The 27,094-nt window shown below is 31.8% G+C and overlaps 1 protein-coding gene across 1 annotated transcript in view; it reads left to right on the top strand.

Moving 5' to 3' along the window:
• Positions 1 to 949: 949 nt before the first annotated feature.
• Positions 950 to 27,094, top strand: part of LOC126851402 (alkaline phosphatase-like) — a 151,613-nt gene continuing 125,468 nt past the window's right edge. Inside the window, exons 1-2 of the mRNA XM_050595338.1 lie at positions 950 to 1,079; positions 21,140 to 21,387. Of these exons, the coding sequence (XP_050451295.1) occupies positions 983 to 1,079; positions 21,140 to 21,387 (345 nt within the window). The 5' untranslated portion in view covers positions 950 to 982. The remainder of the gene's footprint in view (positions 1,080 to 21,139; positions 21,388 to 27,094) is intronic.

Here is a 27,094-nt window from a genome sequence, read left to right as displayed (position 1 = left end):
CTCCACTCGTGTACAATCATGTAATCACTATTGAATCCGTGGCACGTTAGTTGAAAGAATGTTAGCGAAATCAAAACGCACTTATTTAACTTTCTCAACGTCAGCGCGTATAATGAGACATGAAGTTTTGTTTATCTGCATCGATTATTTTTTATAAGAAGCAAAATATTATCATAATCAGAGGCTAAACTCTTTTCTTCTAAGTCTTTTTTATTTTCGAGTCAGTGAATATATACTGTTTGCATTATATTTCTACAAAACAGAAAGAAAATTATTTGATTAATCAAATATTACGCTATAAATATAATCTTTATTTTCAAAAAACTTGAAGTGATTATCGAAATGAACGTATGTAAACAATTAAAGAAATCTGTATTGAATTTTGCTATATATTTAGGTGTCAAATCAATCTTGTCAATAATTCGTGACATATTGATGGGATTGGGTAACAACCGATTGGCGTGTCTATCCGCACCATGTCCGGTTCGCCGATTGATCGTGCATCATCCTCACAGCAACGAGCGATCGCATCGAGTCGTCGCGATTCCGCCGAGATAATTTCTCACCGCGTGATAATTCACGTCGACGCGCCGGAAGTGTTCGCCAGGTCGGCGCTTCTTGTTCCTTCCTTCGATGTGTGCCGTTCGCTGTATCGGGTAGACAACCGGAAGAGCGGCGCTAATCTCCGGTAACCGGCGTTGCACGGGAATAGAGGACGTAAGATACATGGCGAGTTTCGGGACGCGGTCCGAGGAGAGTGACGGCAACGAAATGACGAGTGAGACGCGACGGTGAAATACTGGACGCAACTTAAGGAGGATAGTACACAGTGAGATAAGGGTACTCGTGATACGCCGTTCCACACGAATTGATAATCTTTACGGTGAATTCGATTCGAGAAGGACCACATGTAAAGGGGTATGAGGAAGGAGAGTACGGAGGATAGCACGTAGCGCGAACGGCCCGTTCTCGTTTTGGAGAGATGCGGCGCTATCCATTGCATATCAACGTAGCCCTCACCGTCGTTCTATCGGCGATTTGTGCAACCGTCGTCGTCGTCGTGCGTGCCGGAAAACAAGGTAACGATCATCGATATTCCTTATTCCGTAACATCGGATTGTATTGTACTCGCGATTGTAACGGTAACATTATAAAAGTACAATAAAGCATATAGTACACAGACAAAATGAGTAAAGCATGCGAAAAAATGGGAGAGAAAATTGAAAAATTGATTACATTTGGTCTTTTCTTTCTGTAGCAAAAGGAAGCATGAGTATCTTTTTTTTGTTTATATATTATTCTGCGAAAATACTTCTTTTTAAATGGTTAAGAGAAAGAAAGAGAGAGAGCATAATTTTATTCACCAAATATTCAGTAATAATTATTATACAATTTATACTTTTATAAGCTTCGTGCATTTTTATTTAAACTCTTTCATGCACTTTTTTGCATATATGTATATAGTTTTATTTATATATCTTTAATAATTACGATATATTGAGATACCATTTTTATTGTATAATTTTATATATAAAAGGAGATTACAATATTAAGAAAAAAGAAGGAAATAAAAATGTTTAGATACGATAAATTAAATGTTTGGCTACAGAAAGCTTTTAAACTGAAAAATACGAGCATATAAATAAATCTTCGAATGTGAATCGTAGTCTCTGATCAGATATATCACAGCTTGAATTTCATTATTATTATGCAATGGAATAGTAGGTTCATATCACGATCAGGAAAACAATTTCGCCAGCGGAAGGTATCTTTCAACAGAAAACGTCTTTTCATGGTCTGCAGGTGAATACAGTTCCGCGATTCTTGGCAGACACAATGGACGCGTATTGTATGTATCGCCGATTCGTTATCCTTACATTTCCGATTGAGATGGTTTTTGGTATGCTTGCCAGATCGTGCAGAATTTTTCTCCCCTTGCACGGAACCTTCGTAATGACTCAGTCCGCGGTGGAACGTGGAAGTAGACGATAGCCAAACTGTCACATAAATATCTTATTGTGCGAGTTTTGCTATTTTAAAAACTGATATCGATATTTTGAACCTTATATACACGGGGGGCATTGAATAATTCAAATGAAGCATAATAAAGATGAGAAAAAAAACGACCACAATTTTTTTTTTTTTTGGATAAATTTTGATAAATTTGACTGCTACAGAAAGAAATAGAGAGTAATAAACCGCGCTTATAATGATATCACACAGTCAGTCAATATATATTAAATACAATAAATAATTATTACAATAGGTAATCCTAAATTCACGTTGAAGCCATTGTTGCTGGACTGACACAATATTCCATCCTTCATAGGATGTAATAAACGCAAACAAAGATACTCTATTAGATCGAACGAGTAATTGCAATAATTCTAATAAATGTTTCAATTAAAAGTCTATATGATTAGATTTGTTTTGATATCTACACAAATTTAACTAATAATGTAACTGTCGGAACTGTAATGTTGTTTTATCATATTTACATAATAATTAGCAGAACAATATCACATTTATCTCTATTCATTATATTTAATTGTTTAAATTATTTTCCAACACAATAAAAGAGTTGTCTAAATTATAGATGTTAAAAACTAATCATAATAATAAAAATGAGTATAATTAAAAAAATATGGATTATTAAAATTGAAGACTTTAAATTTAAAGTTTAATAAATTTTAATAAATTTTAATAAATTACTTTAATAAATTATTTTAAGTAGAAATTTTTCTTTCTTGTTAATAATTGTGGAGAGGCATATAATTAAAGAAATATAATTAGCTAAATAGTGTATATTTGTTTTTTTGCAAGAAACAGTTTTTGCCATTAATTAAGATTAATTAACGTATAATAAAAAATATAATGATAAAAATATAATATAGATATACTAATTCAGAAAATATATTTAAATTTATATACAAAGAATGACCATTGCTATAGTAATTGCAAAAGTAATATGCAAAAACGTTCTTACATGTGTTCAAATACCATTTTGCTTATTAATCAGTGATAACATCCCGTTAGACTGCTCTGTCAATTAATTGTTGCAACTGTAGATTTAATGAACGTCAGTTCGTCATCTTCGCATCCTATGCCATCGTTTAGACGATCCAGCTTAGCTTAGCATATAATTTATGCATTCTGTGCTATATAATACGCTTGCAACTTGTGATTGAGCTTACGTCTAATTGCCGTTAATAATACAACTAAGTACGCATAATTTGTTGCTTGATGTAATTGGATAAATAATTTATATTTTATTGTTTATTTGTTGAGATTATTTTGTTCACAAGTATAAAATTTTGACAGTGCACAAAGATACAAACGAGAATTGAAATTCAATAGTAACAAACACTTTTTACTTTGAAATTATTTTAAAAAATTTTATACAGACTTATAATAAGTATTGTAACTATTGTATTATGACTATAGACTTGGCGCGAGATAGAAAAAGTTTGCCGGATTAAAATTAAATGAAAAGTTTGCGTATTTGTTCGGACAGAATTATTCATGAGCATAAAATGAAGCACCAATATGGTTCATTAATAGCAAAAGATTAAAATTTTCGGATATGTGTTTCTATAGATGTGTACAGAGAAGAAAAGAAGAAAAGTATTGTTATACAAGATATGTGTTTAAATTTTGTAAATATTCTTAAGCCCGGCATCTTGCACGACGGCAGCCAAGTTTGATATCTAATAACAGTTTTCTTCGGGGATTCCCGAGTTTCTAGTGCAGCCAAAAGTTTTCACGTATCGGGAGCACTTAATAAGTTGGATGATAGCACCGGAGATACCTGATTTGCAATTTAATACTCGGTCAATATGCAGCAATATACAATGCACACACATCAAAAATTTTTATTAATAAAATAGTACCGCAAAATTTTAAAGTAATATTATTATTATGGACAATCACGCATTATATGCATAATGCATTGTGAAATTCCCAACAAAAATAATTTGTTTATACAGATTTATTGAATAATTTTAATCAATTACTGCCTGTTATTTTTAACAGAATGATATATGTGTACAAAATATATATATCAAATCGAGAAGATTATTATTTGTTTTGATTTAAAAAAATTATCAATAACTTTTAATTTATGGACGAATAAACTAAAAACTTGTGCGAAATAATATTCCATATATTATATAATTTACAATTATTATTTCTGCCTGCAGAAATTTTCTAAATATGTTTTTTTTTTGTTTGTCATCATATTTGAATATATGTCGAGTTGTGTGCTATTTATTCCTCAGTAATGATAGGCATTGATATAGTCATATTTCAGATTAAAAACAAAGAGCGCGAGTTTATTGAACTTGATAAGTCAATGATTTATACTAACGCTACATTAATGTACCAACAATGCATTGTTTGAGCGGAGTACATTGTGTGTGAGCTTCTATTTTCCCATTCAATGCCACAATAAATAAAAGCAAACATTTCCACTTAGCTTGAGTGCTATGGCAAACGTTTAATTACGTGCAATTGCAGGGGTTAGCTGCGAAAACACATTATTTGACTTTTTCGCTATAATATATATATGTATATTATACAAATTAGAAACATTAATTGTTTTTTAAAAACTGTAAGAGATATATTTTTATCAAATCGAATTTAGGTGTAAATTTTTCTTTATTACAAATATATAAAAAAAAGATTTAAACTAACATTTATTTAATATTGTATCTTTTCTTATAAAAATAGATGGAAAATTGATGTTAAATTGATTTATTTTTTATAATTTTATTACGTCAATTTACGTGTAATTAGCATGTGATAGCAGCAAGTAAAGATAATGGGAAAAGCAATAATATTTTTATATATAGTTATTTATTTCAAGTTGTCACAATTATTGCTATAACTCTCGTGACAAAACGAGTTTGTCATCGTAGCAGATGTCGCGTCTGCTTTTATTAAATGGAATGCAATTAACTTTTTAACAATGACATGGTTTCGTACGACATACATTTATGTGACACTTTACCTTTCATGTGTAGACATCATGAAAGTACATATGCATATATGTGCATATAGTGTGATAATTTCGTTTTATTATGAGTGGCGCGTACACGAGGGCTTATTAAATAGCGTTCTTTGTTAAAAAAAAATGCCACGCGGTCGTGTCACATGTTGCGTTTCTCAAGTTTCAGATATAAAAATACGCCGGTATATAAATTTGCATCGTATTTTAAACATAATTCTTAGAAAATGTACATTGATTAGACTTTAAAATGAGCTTGCTTTAATCTTATTTTAAAATGCGTAAAAAATATTTTATATAAAATTAATTTATATAAAAACGAGATAGAAACAGTGCATAATATTATGTATGATTTTGTAAATAATTTGTGAACTTTAGTATTTAAAGTGAGATCCCTGTGCATTACTTTTTAAATACTGAACTTTAAATTGAGTTCTTTCTCTTTGACATAAAAAGAATTTAATTATTTGCTAACATTCATTCTTTAATTTACTCCTAATTTATGATCTTAAATAAATTTGCATTTACTAATCGTCAAATAGCTTTACAAAAATTGTTTAACAATCTATAATTTTGAAAGAACAATCTTTCAGTAAGTTTTTGAAATATTTTGCATAAGAAGCACGTGAAGATAACTATATAATAGATTATTTCAGGTATTTTCGAAAACAAAATACACAACACACACACACATAATTAGTATTCGTCTTTTTTCTACCTTTTATTCAAATTTTAATACCTTTTGTATATACCAAATTTTCTTTTCTTTTATTAATACTACTAAACTTCTTGATATGTTTTATGTTCGCTTAATCTCGTGAACTTGTGCGTTGTCGAGATTGCAATCGCAATCTACGCAGTTACGCTAGTAATAATAATGTCTGTAATCGTGGCAGCTGGCGAACATAGTTGCGCTACGTAAAATGTTGCGTTACATCGGCTATGCGTGGCATGCATACGATTTGTGCATTAGTTGCACGCGCAGGTTGGGTGGATGTACCAAGTTGCAAGATCTCCTTAATAACCTGCAGTTGATTATAATATCATGCAAGAGTGTATAAGGTATGGATCTCATAGCTCCCTTGCAGATTTATAACATGTATTTTGTGTAATATAATATTAGTTTGTAAATTTATAGTTTACGCTCTTTAGATTCAAATGCAAATGTTTAAATATTAGATAATATTCGCAATTTATACTACTGTTTTTATATTAAATTTTAAGCGTGAATTTCTACGTAATTAAAATTTCTCTATTAATACTGGTTTTAAAGATTTCCTCTTGGATTAAAATTCTATTCAAAGGTATGAAAAGTTGATTTAGAATAAAGTCGATTATGAGATTTTGACTACTTGCGGTTCTCCAATTTAACTGGCTAAAATATTTTAATATTTCAACGTAACATTGCGGTAATGAGAGCGGCCGCAAAATTTTTGCGAAGCAAAAGTCCATTTATGCATATAATATAAAATGTTTAGACGAACGAAAATTTAAAATTAATTAATCATCATAAAGTACATCTTTGAAAAGAGATGGATTTGCGAAAAATGTCTTTTAATATTTTAGATATGCGGAAATTCTGACAGCATATTTTTTCTAATTGCAACTCGTGAATTCCTTTATCTTTATACGTCTCTCCTCTTCCGTTATTGGCAGTGCGGAAATCTCAGTTAAATATATCTTTATATTTTTCATAATTTTTACTTTTCTTTCTCACACATTCATGATATATGTAACTATTGTTCGGATCAAAAAGATATTATTACCAATAATAAGGGGTGATGTCTCAGTCGCTTTCTGTCGATGAGAAGCTCAAGTTCTATCCAAGAAATTCCTAGTATAGTTGTAGGATTTGAGGAACGTCGCAGCACACAATACCCGTACGGGATAATTACACGGGGATGTCAGCCATTCGCGTAATCGTGCATCACATGCGTCTGCTCCATCCTCTGCCGACGTTCGTATTATCGGTGGAAATGTCTGTAGATTCGCTAACAAATTGACTTATCCATTAGATGCATAATGCATCGTATTCAATGTATCGTCAGTATGCGAACTCCGATACTTCATGACGTTTCTCTCGCGAAGTATTCCGCAAAATCATATCCGTGGTATATTCATTGTGAAGAAACGATAAAAAAAAATAATCTTGAATCGATCTACCTCTACATTTCAATGCTCTATCACGCATGTTTGCTATCTGTGTCACTTCGTTTACACAGATGGTATAATTTGCGTTTTGTACCATCTCTATGTATCGTATACATTATATCTCTGTGCGGTGAGTGCACTTAATTGATACGTATCAGAATCGGCGGACGCTTCGAGCAAGTTGAATACTAACTAGTTTTGAATTACGTAACGGCTTGCTCGAAGTGTGTGGCCATTTGAGCTTATATTAGTTCACCAGACGCTCGACGTCAGTGATAGACAATGTAAGTGGAAAGCGCCGTTTCGTACGGGGTTGTACCGTTAAACACGATCAGCCATAACGGCTGTCGTATCCATGCGGCGTATCGCTGCATGACTGCAGACGCTTAAATCTAGCCCGTCCTTTGCGCCCGTAATCCTGGATATCCAAATCATTCTGGAAACGATATCGCAACTCACGATCATAAAGGCTCAATCCTTAATAAGGTAGAGTCGCTCAAAGTTTATTACCATGTGAATTTTGTTTTTTTATCTCTCTTTTGTTTGTACAAAAAAAAAAAAAAATAGTTAAAGATTCTTTATTTGCCAGCTATGTCGAATTTGTATACCTCATCAATTAAAATTTAATATCATAGATATTTTTGAAATTACACAATGAAGAAAAAAAAGTTTTACACGATAAATCTATTAAAATTAATACGAATATTGAATTTGCAAGAATCTTGTTGTATAGAAAAATGCAAATCATGAATCAATAAGTCAATAAGAAAAGAATTATTGATATTTTTTAATATTGGAAGGAAAATTGAAGTGCAAAAAATCTTTATTGGAAATAAAGTATTAGAATATCGATATTGCCATTTATTATGGATAATAAACTAAATTTTAATTACTTTGTGCGTTCCTTTGTGATCTGGAGTTCCTCAACAAAATAGGTTGGTTATTACTAATTACAATGGTTATTAATTATTACTAATTACAATGGTATTTAACGTTTAATTTTAATTATCACATTGCTTTACATACGAGGGATCATAGCTGTTCGTTAGGCGTAATCATCAATTTGTCTATATATTGTACAAACGCGATGCTAATGGAGCGATATGACGGTCGATATGATGGTCTATTTTCGTAGCGCATTCAAGTGACCATATAAAAGCGTATATCCTAGATCGAATGGAACACTAATAAAGGTTTGAGTATAAATGCGTGATTAAAAGAATCTCTCTTTGAACGATGAAATTTTTTTAGTCAGTAATTTTTTTTCTCTTTGAAATATTCTGAAAAATAAATTTTTATTGCAGAGGCATTACATGTATATTTTTCAGATACGCGTTTTTACATTTTCATTTTAATTTTTTATTTTCTAAATGACACGAAAATATATGCTCGTACTTTTACGAAAGAAGAAATAATACAAGAGTGCAGAAATGTCATCTAAAAAGAAAGAACTATTGTCACGTGCGCAATTTATGGGCACCTGTCCCCGGTACATTATCCATCATGTCCGGGGCTTAGTGGTGGCTGGGCGCTATCCGCGCTTTTATGCATCCGACAAATGGAGTATAACACCGTACGGTCGGTAAATCAAAGAGAAATTACAATTGGAATTTTATATCGCACACACGAGTAACGAATATGAATTATTTCTTGAAAATAACTACGTGATTTTGAAAAAGGTGCGTTGCCATGGAAAGCATAAACGGTCGTTCCCGTGCGTTAAATATTAAAATAATAATTTACATTGGGGCGCGCGTGACCAAGTGAAATTTTGTAATGTCATCCGAAAAATGCGAGTTTTTCGTTTGCGCGCAATGCAACGCGTTGTTTCGTGTATTGCGTATAATAATTGGATCGATTTTGGAAAAATGATTTATTTTTTTGATGACGTACTAACGGATATTTTTTTTGCATGAACTGTTGTTAGGAGAAGCACTGTATATTTTTCAATAAAGATAACAATAAGATAGAAATACTACATAACAACATAATTGTTTTATTTTTAACATAATATTTACAACTCTTTTCTAGAAGACCGCTATTTACGTGGAGCTATTCGTGTCGAATTTAGATTTAACACGCTGTAGGCTCTAAATCCTAAAAGTTACATATAAATCCGGTGCAACACGCGACAATCTCGTGTAATATATTCGGTCACGTTCGGAGTTTAGCGGACCTTTTCCACCACTGTACAGCTTATCAGACTTGGCGGTTTATACGTTAGTATTGGTACCAGGATGAAAAGACGTGCCACGGTAAGACACGGAAGTAATGTTACGTAAATCGTCCTGTTGGATGGAATAAGTTCCACTTATCTTACGTCGCTTAAAGTTTCCTTTAGAGTGCTTTTGTAACACACATTAAAATTCGAGTTCCGCGATTATACAGAATCTTTTGACGTTGTCTTCCGCAACTTGAAAAATTATAATGTTGTTGCGTGATAATTTCTCAAATAAGAAGCTCCGATAAGTGAAAATATACTAATATAATATATAAAATATAAATATATATATATATATATATATATATATATATATATATTTACTTTATTGTTGTCATATATAATTTAATTAATCTTTCGAAAATATACGAAAGATATACTTATATCTTTTTGTACTATTTTTTAAAATTGCTACAATATTAAAATGTTACATTTATAATGTAAAATTTTCTCCAGGTATAACATTTTTTTCTCAAAATATGTTTTGTATATTTTGCAGTGAGAGATGAAAAACGTGGATTTAGAAAGTTTTTAGCGCTTTTAAGCTACGTTTTTTTTATTAAAAATTATGCGACTTTTTATAAGCCTATGTATTTTTTTGAATTTTCGATATAATAAATATAGGTAGGTGCGCAGTTAAATCGACTATTATATTATAAACCATATCTTATGGTCGGTATTTTTCCGTCACAATGGGGTCTTTCTTTATTTCGCCGCAGGGAAGGGCAGCAAAGCGCGAAAAGCGTGAGATTATTCTCATGACGCCGACCATAGGTCCACGTTTTTACTTTATGATTGCACGCGGCATTTTCCGGAACGGCTTATCGGGTGTCGTAAAGTGCTAAAAAAATAGCGAGAAAGGAAATAATGAAGATGCTAATGGTCGTGTTTATACAAAGAGAAATATTTTATATAGAATATAATGCGTGTGCGCATTTTTTTAATAATTTTTTTACGCGTATTTCGCGCTGCTATCTTGGTAAAATTAACAATGCAACACGCGTTTATTTAGCTAATATAGAGTTGATTAAAAAAAAAGAATTATTGAATTCTGTATACTTTATGCAGCCTATATTTTAGATGATGTTATTTTGAACGTGAGAACGTCGAAAAACGTGATGAAAATTCGAAAGGTGAGATTTTATGCAATATGATAAACAAATGTCTAAAGAATATAGAAATTCACACATTCTATTTAAATAGATTGAATTCCTTTCCACATTTTGCGTTCCTGATTTCTCTAAAGCTTTGCATGACGCATTTGTGATAGTAATCAATAATCGAATTTCTAGTTTGAGTGGCATCCCAATGGAACTAAATAAACTCGGTTACATTCTCGTTGATATGATCGCCAGAAAAGGTTGGAAAACTGACGGAATTTTGCTCAGTTATTTCGAATTGTAATCTCAATTATCTCACCTTAATCAATTAAATTTGTATAATTGGAAAATTATAAATATTATTCAAATTTTGTTATTCACTAATTATTGAATTCGCGAAATTCATTACAGAGATTTCCGTATCTTACGTGTTTAAATCATGTTTTGAATTGATCATCTCTCTCATATGGCTCGTAATACGAGAAATAACTCCATTTGTATGCGCTGTAATTCTATTGCTACCAATAAATTATATCACCTACCGTTATGGCTTTGCTGGCAAATATTGGATTATTTTCCTCGGCTAATTTTATTTTATGTTTGTATAGTAGCTTTGTGTGGCGATTAGTTGTTTAATAACGCAGTTATAACACAAGTATCGTCAAATGTCTAAATGAATTACGTTATAAATAAATAGCTTAGCTAAAGCATTCGACTCTCTCTTTTTTCTTCTTTCTTGTTCTCACATTTCTTGTATGTAAATAAATTAAGATATACGTCGAATATCTTAGATAGCTATACAGACTTTTTGAAATTTTGATATACATACAATTCTCTAAAAGTCACATATACATTAAATTATTAAATCCTGAAGAAAAATAAAACTTTATGTTTATGCTATTTTATGATATAATAATGTATCTGATAATTTTTAAAATTAAAAATTCAGATTATCCGACAATTCAAGAAATTTAAATTAGAAATAATGGATTCAGAAAATAAGAAGTAACGAACAAATGTGATTGAATGTACGAAACGCGAGTATATTATGTACATAGAGATGTACAGTTTGAAACGGAATTGTTCATTTCAAGCTTCATTGATTCGTTCCTCTATATGTTGCATACAGTTGGCAGTTTAAATAGATTTGGTAAATTTTGGTCGATTTTCTAATTTTACTATTTGTTTTTTCATTTCGATAGATTCAAATAGTTATGATTATCAGTTGATTTCTTCTATGCATATAGATCGCTCGATTGCTGGAGTACGATTTTGGTTCCGCTTAATTTTCTTTGTTTCTTTTCTTTTCTCATTCCTGCGCTATTTCCTATTTTAATCTTTTCTTTTTTCTTTTATTGTTTTCCTCCTTGCTTTCTTTATTCCCGAATTCTTCTGTTGGATTTTTCTATATATTTCTCGCTCTATGTCAGAGCAGCCGTAATGTCGTTACAACCTTCATAAAACTTTGCGGCCGTGTGAAGTTTCTACAAAGTTCGAAATTTATTCGCACTAGTTTTATCGGCATCGCGCGAAAGATCGGCAATCGTAAACGTTATAGCGCGATAGCCGCCATTCGATTCTACGATATTACAAGGAAATGAATCTTTCGGGCGGATCAACGCCATCCAATTCGAAATACTGATACGACTTTAATATCAGCGTGCTCGGATTAAACGCGTCGCGAGATAGACTTTGATAGGACAAAATATTGTAAAAAACGGAGTTTTAAATATATGATCTATCGCGCTCTAAATTTTTCGAAGCAGCTGTGAAACAGGTAGGATAAGTAAAAACGAGCAGCTTCCATTCAAGAAATATAATACAATTTTTACAATTTCATTCTATAAAAAATTCTATTGTCCGAAATGGGAGAAATATATACCAGGTATGTTAATATGAAACCGGAATTTTTGTATAGAAAATACACGTTAAATCTATTCGAATTATAACTATATTTTATGATCATGAGCTTACGTTTATTTTTATTTACGCTGATGATTATTTGCGTACTGAGAATACTCGCGTCAGTAACATGCTGCATAAAAGATACCATACCTCGAGTAAGCCGAAAAACTTTATTGTCGCACTTTTATTCTGTTCTGTGATAGTCGTTCTACGATCACGTAAATATTTTCTCGCGTATATTACAAATCCGGATGAAGTGCGTGAATATTTCACGGAATGAAATGGACGGATTTAAATAATAACTGCATCTGTTGGTCGTAATCGCTAGATCTATGGATAAATCGCATTGATGTTTGTTTTTGCTTTGGATTGGATAAGTCCTCTGAAATTTACTACCAAATATATCATAAAAAAAAGAAGTAACCAAACATAATATTATCAATGCATAAATAATATTACAGCTTGACTGTTAAATAATAATTTATTTGTAAGGATTAATGGTAATTTTTTTTTATTTAACACAAAATTTTTATAAAAATGTGCATTTTTGGCGAGAAATTCTTCTTCTCTTGTTTTTTTTTACTATATTTATGAATATTATTGAAAAGCTTATAAATCAAATTTTACACACACACATATACATAATGTTTTATTTTTTATTTAGCTTGAAATAATAAACCTTATTTTACAGAATTTCAAATAATAATTACAGAGATATTTAATCTCGAATATTAAAAAGTTGCGAAGAGTGAGGCGGGATGCGATCAAACTTTTATTAAAGGAGAGAGAGAGAGAGAAAGTTGGTTTCACACAAATTACTTAAAGAATCTATCGATGCAGGAGTGCGGAGAACTTGAGAAAAGATCTTTCTCGTAAAGATGGTTAATGACTCCATCGACTTAATGTCAAATAATAATGCCCCATAAAGATGTCCCGTTATAAAAACTTTATCCAACAAACTTTGTTTGCAGAACGAAAAAAAAATGACTTGTTTATTCTAATACGATAAGTATGATATAAAAATATGTTTCCGTGAGCATAAAATGTTTTCAAGAATCATATCTATAGCGCTTATATAATTACCATTTATATTCTACTGCGAGTGTGCTCACGCGATATATTCCAAAAGCATATAACTTTACGAAAAGTATGGTCTTTTAACCGAAGCAATTAACCTGCCATAGATAGCGGAGCAATCAATGCGCAAACTAATTTCTCACGCAGTGCGCGAAATCCTTCGGGGTCGATATTTTTATTGCGAGCCTTTGACGTGCGATACCTTCGCAAAATTGATTTTGCTACATAGTGGCAACTCGATCCAGTTCGAATTTACTATATAACGGCGCGAGACTCGCAGCTGCCCAACTCGATTGTATTTGGAGTTTATTCGGCGAATGCGTTCTAAGCGGAAAATGGTAATGGCTCGTTAAAAGTGAGCAGACCGAATGTACGTGCCCGCGATCTTAAAAGCGCGAAACTGGTCAACCGGCGCAGCTCTGCATTGTAAATGGCAATCGCGTGCGATGCTGCATCTGACGGGAGGCGAAACCGTCGATCCCCTTTGGGGGACGTAGTGAGAAAATCTGCGTGGTTACCCGCAACTTTTCCCTTAGTTGTGCAGACATCTGCATCGCAGATGCGGCCGGTTAAAAGCTCTCCGCAGCTTTCTGCTGCCGCCACAGAGGCGTTGATTATAATAAAGCTCGTCGATCGATTATAAATATTTAATATTTATCGCGTCTCTCGATCGTTTATAGGCAATTACTTTGGCCACGAATTTGTTAAATTAGAGAACATATATTTTTTAGAGATTTATATATATATATATATATATTTTATTTTTTAAATTTAATTTCAAGAGTCATATTTTTAAAAATAGCACATTATTTTACATAAAATGAATGATCAAATCTTTTAATATAAGAATTTATATAAAGAAAAGAATAGTTTACTTTTATTAAAAATCAAGTAAATTTAATTTTTACTATTTCTGTTTTATATTTGATTTTCATTCTTTATATACATATGTAAATAAAAATGAATGTATCTATATCTCAATTTTCTTGAAACATTAAAATATTCTAACTACATTTAATCTCTCTGGCATTATTATTATATAACGTGAAGTAAATTATCCGTAAATTAGGTAGCTTACATAGCGATTTATAAAATCAAATATATATATATGCGTAAAGTGCTGTGGGAAAATTTTTGCATCGATATTTTACAAAATAAAATATATGAATGATTTTTTATGATTTTTTTATCAAAAGCTTCAAGACATATTTATTTCTATTCACTGTAACTCAACATGCGATATAATGGTGAAAATAGGAACGTTGATGTATATTTTGCTTGCCGAGTGATATTTGTAGCTATTGGCTGGGCGATGCAAACCCTTCGCACTCGAGTTTTCAAGATGAAAAGTTTGAATGCTATATCGGTGCTATGCAGGACACTCGCATAATTCTAAATCGCGCAGGAGTTGTAATTCCCCCGGAGACGCCCTCGGGATATTTATTTCTTAAATATTTCTGACCACGTTTCTCGGAAATTCAATCGATATTTCATATTTTTGTCGCTGCATCCGTATATCTGCTTGCATAATAATCATCGTACATTGTGTGTACGTGTATTTATTTCCTCATATACGCATGTGTATGAATCGTTAATGTGTATGAATAGTTAATTCCTGCTGCAAACGAGAAGTTATAATTGAATAATTAATAGATACGATATATACAACAGAGAGAGAGAGAGAGAGAGAGAGAGAGAGAATAACATTTGGTTAACCGCCTGCATTGCATTATTCTCTACCTTTATTATACAATAATATCACGAGCAGTGATCTGAGCAAGCGATAATTACGGTATTCTCGATTACACACGCTGAGTAAATTATACGAAGATCTGTCATTTTCTCGCCGATAATTTTTCCCTTGATTACGAATTTGCGGGATTGAATCGCACGTTTCTTGCATGTAAAACGCCACCGTATAAACTTCTGTTACAATTGTTTGCCTTGCACGTATACGGATCGATTTTGCGTTACTCTTGTAAACGTGACTTCCGCGCTTCAAATTCATGAAATAAAACGAAGCTGAGTGCGCCGCGATAATCCTGAGGGGGGCAATAAAGTTCTTTCGTTTAAGTTGTATACTATACCCAGAGAGAACCTTCCGACAGAAACGCAGCAACAATGGTAAATTAAAGATGCAATCTGCGATTGCGTCCAAGACGTAGAGTACGAGTGTAATAGTTTGTCACGGCGAAAAATCAATGAGAAATGCTTCTCGTGCTCATCCGACATCATCGTTTACGATTGTACGGGTACATCTACTCACGGAATAAATCTCACGTTGCACGATTATTTAATATATATAGTCATTTCCAATCCACTGTTTAACAAAAAAAAAGAAGAAGCAAAACATTCGCGAGCTATGTTTCTTCAATTTTCATGACTTTGTCATATATCTTTTCGCAAAAAAAAGAAATACATATTTCCTTTTTTTGTTATTATTTGCGCAGATTTAGGAAAAATACGTCGAAGCTAATCTGACTTTTGCTTCTATCATAATCATCAGAAATATGAAAAATTATTTGAAATAAGAATATAGTTAAGTATTAGAAGATTATTTTTACTTGCTTTTGTTTGTAGAAGATGAAAAATTGTTATATATTTTACAAGATTCAAGTAATTGTTAAAGAAAGCTGCACTTGCTCATAATACTATTTTCATAATATGTAAACTGTTCCCATCGGGATTAAAGTAGAATGCGTGCCAGAAGCTATTTGAAATGAAACTCGTGCAACTTAAAGTCTCTCGGGGATCTTAGCCCGGCTTGTATTATTAATTGCGAGAAGGGCCAATAAGCTATAAATACTTATGCTTTTGCAATTTATATATGCCTCGAGGTCGAGAATTAATTCGACTCTGAGTTCAAAGTCCATTTTACAATTCCTGACGTATACTTAGTGAAATTACGTATGTATTATTTTAGAAACGATATGAAACGATTACGAAAGAAAAATTTGCGGGTTTATTTAGTATATATCGCATATTTTCTGCGAATTATTGTATTAAAAATTGTGTTTTTACTCTCTCTCTCTCTCTCTCTCTCTCTCTCTTCTAAATGAAATAAAATATATTTTAATTGTAACGTAAATACAATTTTAAATATTCTGACTTATTACATGCCAAATAAATTATCAAAACACGATTACATCCCAAAACGATTAAATTTAATTTTGTTGGATACATAAAATAAATTCGTGTTTCTGTAAAAACATTTTTTCTTTACATTATTTTATGTGCGCTGAACATTAATTTGCATAACTTTCACGTAAAATTTAGGATAAATGTCATCAAAAAATGTGAAGTTACTTGATTTTACTTTTTCTTATTTTTACGACGGAATTTTTGCGCGCTATAATATTTAAAGAGAAAAAGCGACTTTTTATTAATAAAAGCATTATCTCGTTCGACAAAAATTATAATTTGATCTCTTTTACATACTTAACACATTTTTGTACTTTTCCTTCCCGTCAAACGAACATTGTGCCGCTTCCATCATAGAATTTTGCTATTCAAAGACTGAAAAGACTTTAATCTTGAATGCTAATTGCAATTAAAAAAACCATATGCAAATCACTAGGCCTTTCTCAGAGTCTTCAAAGGAGTTTGAAGCAGCAGCACCAGCAGCAAGCAATATATACTCGCGGCAACTTTCGTTTGATCATGGAGGCTACGCTGTGACTGCCGATGAAATCCACATTTTTTCTCTTTGCATTTTTTTTGACACGCAACTTATTCTTTATTTTATGTCAAAATTTTAGTCATTTTTATCATAGATGCCCTTCATATCCTTCTTAGTGATAAGAATTTAGATTATAGAGAAAATACGAAAAAAAACTTTTCTAAGAATATCTAGCAAAGTTTGTCCTTTGACTGGAATGTTCTACTTTAAATTTTCATTGGTCGATTGTAGAGTGAGAGAAAAATCATTTTTTATAAAATTGATTAAGCATTATGGGTTGTCATAAGAGTTGTTGGTTTTTTTAAATTTTTCTTAGAAATGTTATGATAAATTACCAATAATTAAGAAAAATTAAAAAATTTTAATTCTTATATTTTATTTTGAAAAATATTGGATCTAGAGGAGAATTTTTGCTTCAAAATTTATTCCTTTTGTAAAATTTAAAAAAGAGTTTTAGTTTCATTATTTATTATTTATTATAGTTAAAATTTCGTAACTTTCTTGTATTATGTTTCTCAAGGAGTCCGTGATTATTGAAATCTTTATTAAAGTCTTTTATATCTGATTTGTAAGAGATTCTCTCGTGGGATAAGTATGTCGCTTTTCTTAAAGTTCTTCGGGATTCTCAGTTTTTTAACAATTCTCTTTCATTTCTTTATCTTTCTTTCATTTTTTTATTCTTCTTATTGTCAGTGCTATTCCCGACTTTGCTAAATATCTTCTATACTATCGTATGCACTTAACAATCGTATGCACTTATATTTCGTGTAAGAGAACACTAGTGTAATCCATGTGCGGTGAATTCTTAAGCTGAAATTTTACTGCAGTTTTTGTAGGGGCGCCATCATTTAACATCTCCAGTAAAGGTTCCACTGTGAGAAATAAAACATCGTCGCCTCGGAACTTTGTTAGATCTCGTGCACACACTCACACACACACACACACACACACACACACAGAATGAATAATACAATATTACGTTGATAATAATTAATAGAAAAGAGAGAGAGAGAGATTAAAAGATTATTTAATAGAATAATTATAATATATAATTTCTCTCCAAAAATTATCTAAATAAAACCACCAAATAAATGCAAATACACGCACTCTATTAATCAAAAATAATACACAAATAAAAAATAATACATCTAAGATTATTTTGTCGTTATTCGATGCCTAAGAAATATGATGTTAGATATACATATTTTAATACAAGAAATGTATGCACGAATAAAAGAAATAATTATCGCTTGAACAGAAATTTATAATTCCCATCTTTTCTATCGTTTTGATTTCTACGTAACAACGAATAAAAATAATTTTGTGAGTTATTCATTTTTCTAAATAGATGCCAATTTAATACGATTATGAATCTTTAATAGCGAAATTAATTAAGCGTGCGATTCATAATGTTGATTATTTGTAGAGTATGATCGCATTAGGTACGGTACAATGGCGCGGTTCGTGCTTCGCTTTATTCACCGTTAGAATAATATTATTTCGCACACGGAACATATTATTAATCAAACTTTGTGATGGAGTTAAAAATTCACGAGCTACTTCTGTGTCGTTCGTTTTGAAATATGCAAACGCAAGCTCGTCACGTTCAGAATGCATAGAAATGTTGTGCTATTCCTGTGCTGCCGAGCGAATCCTGACTACGTTTTCCGTCCGACACGCAGCGCGAGTCTCTCGAAACCTCTTCTCGCAGAAAACCCATCAGACTTTCGCGGGTTTAACGATTCGTAAGAATCAGTGGAAGTGCGAGTCGACGGATAAAACGTGCGCGAATTGTGCGCCTCGTGCATATATTTTCGCGCTCTGCCGGGAACATTTAAATTTTCCACGAATTCGATCGAATAGTAAGTGCGGAGAATTTTTATTTCTTCGTGTACTCTGGTTTGAGTTTCGGATGAGTTAGCTCAACACGAAAGTCTACAAAAACGCCATTTTCTCATGTTTCTTCGACAGGAAAGACAGACAGATAAATGCACAGAAAGATAGAGGATAGGTTTCACTAGAAATAGAAGATGGGTTTCACACTCAGAATCTTCGATCGTTCTTGGGATTGCACGAAAAAATATAGGTAGACACCCTGTAAATCGCTCGTGTAAAAACATCGTCGAGGATGATTTTATCACGTATGATTTATCAGTTATTCGAGCCAGAAAAAGAGATTCTTTTATCAGGCATCTAATTTTAGTCTATGCTTTTTCCGAAAATTTATTATTGCATTAACTTATGATCCTTTATAGATCGTCACGTTGAGATGCTTCAACTTATCCATTATCGAGTCGTAACAGAGAGTAAGAGCGGCAGAGAATCGGAGAAACCGCAACCGCACGAAACAGGGTTTCGTTCGCTGCGGTTCGTTGAAACAGCCGTTTCTCTCTGAACCTATTGCTTCCGGCAATATCGCCATTGAGCTTGGAACGAAATCGTTCGGCCTTAAAACTTTCTTGACACGCGATCCTACTTTAGACTCCCGCATACATTCCAGCTCGTTTTATCCTTTTGCTATAAATTGGTTGCACGCATCTGGCTGGGTTTTTGAAATCCCTTGTTGAATTTTATTAATTGCGTATATTTTATCCTTCTATCAACTAATTGTAAGATATTCGTGTAATGAATGTACTAGTGATAGTAAAACATTTGTTGAGCATCTAATAATTTAAGGAAACAGAATTATTTCCTTATTATTGCTTTTTTATTTTAAGAGATCAGTTTTTCTTCCATTTTCTTTTTTTTTATAAAAAGAGATACGATAATTAGTATGAAAATAAAATATATTACTCGTTATTTCCTGATGGAACTATTGAGAAGTAAGCAATTAGGATCATTTGCTCGGTATTAAAATGAAAGATTTAGTATATAAGTTTTCACTGATTGGAAAGGAAAAACGATAAGAAAGAAAATAAAAGAAATAAATCTTTTTTGTGTTATTATATACTTTCCATTTATTATTCATTCCAATGTGATAAAAATAAATGCGGTGTCTATCTAAAATCAACTTTATAATATTATATACTTATTAAATTTTATCTTTGATATGATCAGAAGATGTTTTCGAATAGATACACGAGATACATAATTGATATTTTAAGTGAACATATCAATCAATTTGTTTTCCATTATATGATCGTATTTTTTTTTTTTTAAAGTATCTAAATCGATTTTTTTCTCGATATATTCTGCATTAAGGAAGAGTTAATACTTTATTCACTATTTACTATGACAAAATTAATTTTCTAGTCTTTCTAACTAAAATACTTCAGTTATGGGTAAGTTATTTCTACAACTTAGTTTTGATCTATACATTTCTATACATTTTTAATGAAACTAATATGTCTATCATTTTTGGCATGAAAAATTCTACATATTTTTTAAATAAAATCAATTAAGGTATCTTTCTATCATATATTTTGCACTTTAAAATTGTTATATAAAGCATCAAAGAGATTTCTTCTTTTTCGGGATTAGCGGTTTACATTTAATAAAAAACCAAAAAAAAAAATTTTAATGAAAAAATTTTAATGCAAAAAATTAACGATAATATAGGTGTCTTCGTTTCGTTAGTGCTGGTTGAGATTTAAAAAATAAAAGTTGACTTAAGTTAGAACTTTTTAAAACAGCAGCAACATTATATCTCTCTCTTTCTCTTTTCTCTTCAAGCTTACGATGAACGTTTTACTTCACTATTGTATCAATGTTGATATAATACGACTATATCATATATTATATATGATCGAGAGTCTTAATATCATCTGTATGTGGTCAACTTATATTGAACAGTCAAATCTATCTGTAACATTTAAGAAACTTGTGCCTTTTTCATATAGTTTTATAACTCGACAATATCATTATGCGAAAGAGTGGCACAAATTACACGTCACAAAGTCTCTCTGTCATTGCAATCGTGTCGAAATAATGTTTTTAATATATTGTTTTTAATATAATATTTTTGATTATACATCATAATAACAAAGCTATTTTGTTTGCAGAAAGAGAAGTCTGGTATGAAGCGGCGACGCGGGCGATCGAGGCACGGATTAGGACGGCAGCGAGTTCCAGCGTGAGCGGCACGACACCACCGACCGGGGTAGCTCGCGGCGTCGTCCTTTTCGTCGGCGACGGCATGGGGATGAGCACCCTGACCGCGGCGAGGATTCTTTCAGGTCAGCGTCGCGGGAATCCGGGCGAGGAGACGCAGCTCGCGTGGGATAGTTTTCCGGCGGTGGCATTGGCGCGGGTAAGTACCAACGAAAAAGTACAGATTTTTTTCCCTCTTTCTTTTGGAGAGAGAAAAAGACGCGGCACGTAAAATCGACGTTTCACGTGCATCAAATTCGCAGTAAATTTGAGTCGGCTCGCAAATCTGTCAGATTTCTGCATGTAAGATCGACGTTTTATGGATACTCCAAGTTCGCGATAAATTTGGAATTGACATATGTCGTGGAACAAGGAAAAAACTGTTTAGCGTTTTGTAAAATGAGTCTAACTCAGTAAAGCCTGGATTTTCAATATTTCATATTTTACAAACAACAGTTTAACGTTTTTGCCCTGTTGCAGAACAGATATTATACGATTATTTAATACAATAGTATAATAAAAGAACGATTATATCTTAAATATTAATTTTCTTTGACGATCAAAATCTTTATTTGAAATCAAAGCTTCATTGTTATTATATTTTTATTTGATTTTTGTTTGTTTGAAAATTTGATTGCGGATAAACAATGACAGATATTATTTCTAATTTAACTTTAATATTTGATGTTTTGTCGTATGTATAATCTGCTTTGTAGACTCAAAAAACTATGTAGAATGAGAGATATTATTTTTCAGAATATTATTTTTTACAAAAAATAATAGATAATTACGTGTATAAAATTAAAATTTTATTAAAATTCACAAGTCCACATGAAATAAAATAAAGAATGAGAGTTTATTATCTGCTCGCATTGAATGGAATCAAACTTGGATCAATAGTTTTTAATTAAGAAGCTTTTGCTGTCTTGACGTTTTTCTTGATTAGGCGTGCAGCTCTTTTTTATAGTCGGAAATAATTATGGTACTTATACGACACTCTATACGATATTCGTATGCGAATTATATCGCTGAAAACTATTATGCAAACGTGTCTTTTTTCTGATCACGACGCAGATAACATCGAGAAAATCGCTGATACTCGTTTATAATAAGCGGTGCGCGAGAAGGAAAAATCCAATGTGCTGAATTCACTTCGTTAAGGTAGCAATAGGATATTTGCATGTAAATTTAATCAAAACGCGCGTATGTACACACATTTCTACGTGGCATTACAGATTGCGTATTCGTATTTTAATTAAGCTTACGGTCAAACGCTCGCGTTTGTTTTTTTTTGTTTGCAGGTCCTGCTTTGCACATTACAAAGTAAAATATTAAATAAATGTTGTTAATTGGTGCTTTCAACGTAAAATCTATTAATTCTGTTACATCAACGATCTCACTCAAATTCGATTTTTTTTCGATTGATTCTCATCCCATAGCGTTTATTACGCTTCTTGTTGTTAATTCTCTTACGAATTTCTCTTTATTTTCTCCGGAAAGCATGGCGGAAGAAGAAGAACTTTTGTCAAAGACCCTTTGGGATCGAGGGAACCGTCTTTATATTGCTTGGAAATTTACTTATTATGGCATCCTTCGTCATCGTAACAAAATTGAAGGTTTACAACTTTCTCTGTCAATTTTCATAATTCTAATTAGTTTGATAAAGTGAAGATTGCCCGGGAAAGACAAAGAGTAAATATTCAGATATTTTCTTTGATCTTACAAGTGACAAAGAGAAACATATAAAAAAAAGAGTCACTGTATTTTTGTATATTATTATTCTTATTTATTATTGTGGATTTTTGTAACAATAATAAATAAAACTGAGATCTTGATAGGTATTAAAAATAGTTAATTTTGTAGGATTTTATATAATAGATATAGTGTGTGTGTGCTTCTATCTAATTTCTTGATTATATAAAACATTTATTTCTCTAAACACAAGACAGACATTTATTTTAATGTATTTTATTATGTTATGACTATAGTTTATAGTAATGTATTAAAGAAGCTTTATTGTAATCAAATAAGTTGTGGATGTATGTATGTTAGAGGACTTTTCGAAAAAAAATTTACCAATTATATTGTTAATAAAATATTGCTGTAAAGTCTATTATAAAAGTTGCGAATAAGTTCTTTTGAGGGCTAAAAGACTTAACAACATAATCTTTATTGCAACAAAATTCTTCCAACATGTCATATTTGATAGCTATAACATAATAATATGCATTAAAATATTTCATTTTTTAAGTTTAATTAAAAATTTCTAAAAATTAGCTGACTGCTGATGGGAGCATTTTGATAGTCGGAATCGTATTTAGCGTAAAAAAATTACAGGAAATTGTTATTTTCTTTTATTAATCTGTGTTATTATAGTATTAAAAAAATTATTTCTATTAAAAATATTTAACAATCTCGCAGTAAAATATTACAGCCGGGAGATAAAGGTACATTTTTATACTTGAAATTATATGTACCGATACAGAAGCAATCCGCTGTCAAGACTCGTTTTCTGTAAGGGGATTCAAAACATCTATCACGGATGATATTGGTGTTTGCGCACGAATTTACGTACCATCGTATGTATATGTATATATATATATATATATATATATATATATATATATATATGTGTGTATGTATTATCCCTCGCGCGTCCATTTATTCCCCGTGCATCGTTCTGTTTTCCATCTACCGCATTTCAGACACGATTCTTTCATACTTTCGAACCTGCCGTACCTTTCATTCTTCCTCCGAGAACGAGGAAGATGCGTCTCGAAGCTATTGAGAATATGAAGTACAAAACTTTTCGAGTAAAATCTCCGTGGATTTCGTGCACTCGCTCTGCACTGATTACAGACTTGCTTATTATCCGTTTGATATAATCTCGATTTTTATTTTCTCAAGTTGAAACTCGGAGAAGTCAATGTAAGCGTTTGAATCCGTAAGATCTTCAGAATAAAGGCTCGCTATAATGACGTTTGGATGTCGCCGAAACTTTTCCCTTATTATTTAACTCGGTCGCCTCTCTTTCTCTTTTTGTGATCAATTTATAAAAAATAGAAAGAAAAAAAAAATATACTGCAAACAATATATAAACTTTTGACGATCTCTTCAAACTTATGTTATTTTGACGGTAATTTAATTTACAAAGATATCGATTATTTTACCGCCGCATTATCTTTTAGAAGCCTAAATATTATTTTTGCGAATTGAAGGGAACAATTTGCGTGGTTCCATAATACGCGCGCACGCGAATCATTTTCTTTTCCTCATAATTTTTCTTGCCTTTTGTCAAGTGGTATTACAGTTTCCCGTTCCTCTCAACCGCTTTCTCCAATGCTCTTCCCCCCTATATGACACACACCTGAGAAAGGTTGTTGGTTGGGAACAAAGTTCCCTGAGTAGTCCCTTGAGAACTTTCTCATGAGACTAGACCGGCGGACCGGCGTTGATAAGGGACTTGTTTATTTTCGTGTGGACATAAAGCAGGACAGCGTGTATATATATATATATATATACATATTTACATAATGCGATTTGTACTTTGTTGTTGTTAATAAACCGCTGCATATATATATATGTATATATATATATATATATATATATATATATATATATATATATATGCAGCGGTTTATTAACAAAAACAAAGTACAAGTCGCATTATGTAAATATGGATTTTAGGAAGCCATATTTAGTTTGTTTGAAGGAGTTTATTTACCGTTAAACTATTGAGTATAAACTTACGTATAACATATAATATGAGATTTGTTTTATTCTAATAAATAAAATATTCTAATTTAATAGGAATTAGAAGGCAACTGTTTTTCGTTTTGATAATAAATTTTTGATCTTCTGAATGTTCATAACGTGTATATCGTGTTCAAAAAATTGTCTTCAATTTTAAGCGGGCGTCAAGCGATTATTAAATTACACGACACTTGTACGATTAGATATAGACTTCAACGATCGCGTGCTTATTATCGCAAATATAATGATTTATTCTCGAAACATTTAGCATGTGACATTTATCAGGATAATAATTAATTGTGGGTTACGCAGGCGCGGATGACTAATAGTTAAGCTGCCTCGACGTATCGAATCGACATCAATCATTCATGTATTTGCTGCCTTTAAAATCCTTGCAAAATATAAATTGTTATCCCGCTATTTTGAAAGCAAAGCTTATTGTTAGATTGCTGCGGATAGAACATTAACAGGCATGTGAATTATTTAAATTGCTATAGCATAAAGTATTTGAAATATTCTATAAAGATTTTTGTTGATATACTTTGATTAAGTTGTTCTTTCCTGATTAAGTATTATCAGGTCTCATTAAATGTTTGATATTTCTTTTTTTACACCTAGTGTGAAAGAAGTACAAAGAATCGAGCACTGACAATGAGATAAAAAGCGAAAGCTTTAAAATGGCGAGCTTCCCTCTCCAGTGTACAAACATAAAAATAATTCTACTCTCAAAATACTCGTTGACACGTTTTTCATCGCAAATTGCGTCAATTTAATCAAGGCACGGTCCGCTAAATATCGGACAAATTGCGCGAAATTTACAATCATGCATTTCATTTTGCATCGCTTTTACCATAAAGTTTGCCCCTGACATATTTTCAAATAATACATTTAAGAGGGAACTGTTTCAAACAATATTAAAACGCAGAAGTATATATTTTTGAGAGAAATGCGGATAATTTATTTAAGATTCATAAATATGTTTTAAATTCAATTTTGATATATAGAGGCATAAAGTGTACATGAAATAAATGTGTACATGAATAAATAGGTATATGAGTAAAAAATGCTAAGTATTATTAGCTTTTAAGACTTCAATCATTTTTTATGACAGAAGTTGGAGATTTATTCACGCAGTAATAGCATCTCCATAGTTTGACGCTGGGAATATTTTAAGGGAACATCTTTAATTTTGAATTCAAATATATTGCGGCTCTTGCTTCCATCAATGCGATTACAATTGTTAAACTTAAAGTCTAAGATAAAAAGGAACAATTATTCATGGAATTATCAATTCGTACGAAAAAGCTACGGAAAATAGCTAATCAAATATTAAGAGCGCCTTTTAGTTCCGAATTTAGCACGCTCTAATTTTTCACATTTTATACATATACAACAAGAAGATGATTATTTATAATATTAAATGTAACATTTAAATACATATTTAACTCGGATAATTGATATCTCCGAAATTTACGACATACCCTCTTTTCGACTCAGATTTTCTACTTTGGAACATTATTCAGGCGAGGTTAATCTCGACGTAAGTAAAAACACAATAAATCTGGCAAAAGAGTTGACGCTTCCGACGCGATGGAGCATAGCGCCGAGATTTTCTCTCTTCCTGTCTATGTGTATGCATAACACGTTTCGTGCATATTGCGATTCTGCGAGATGTTTCCATCCAGCAGTCGCGATCTCCCCGAACGGCCGAAAAGCGAAAATACATTGTAACAAACGACTCGTTTCCGGTGACCGAGGCGGGCACGTATCGTAAACAAATGAAGGGTCGGGGACAAACTAATGAAACTTGCAAATCGATCACGTAGCAGAGGCCAACGAGAAATTCGCAGTTTGATGGCATCGCGGCTTCGATCAGCGTTTTGTGAAACAATAATCCGGCTCGTCGAAACAAATTAGTTGTAATATTTCACGCGAAGAAAATACAATTAAACACGACAGCTCTCTGAATTTACGTCTCAAACAGATGAAATGCATTCGCGCGAGCGTTACGTTTCATATTGATAATATTATATTAATGCGATATATAATCAAATTGCGGTAAAACGCAATTTACAGATGTCTAATATAAGCTTGCGTTTGTACAGTTTGTTAAC

The sequence above is a fragment of the Cataglyphis hispanica genome, chromosome 8, assembly GCF_021464435.1.
Source record: "Cataglyphis hispanica isolate Lineage 1 chromosome 8, ULB_Chis1_1.0, whole genome shotgun sequence".
Classification (NCBI taxonomy): Eukaryota; Metazoa; Arthropoda; class Insecta; order Hymenoptera; family Formicidae; genus Cataglyphis; species Cataglyphis hispanica.
This window is presented reverse-complemented; position numbering and strand designations above follow the sequence as displayed.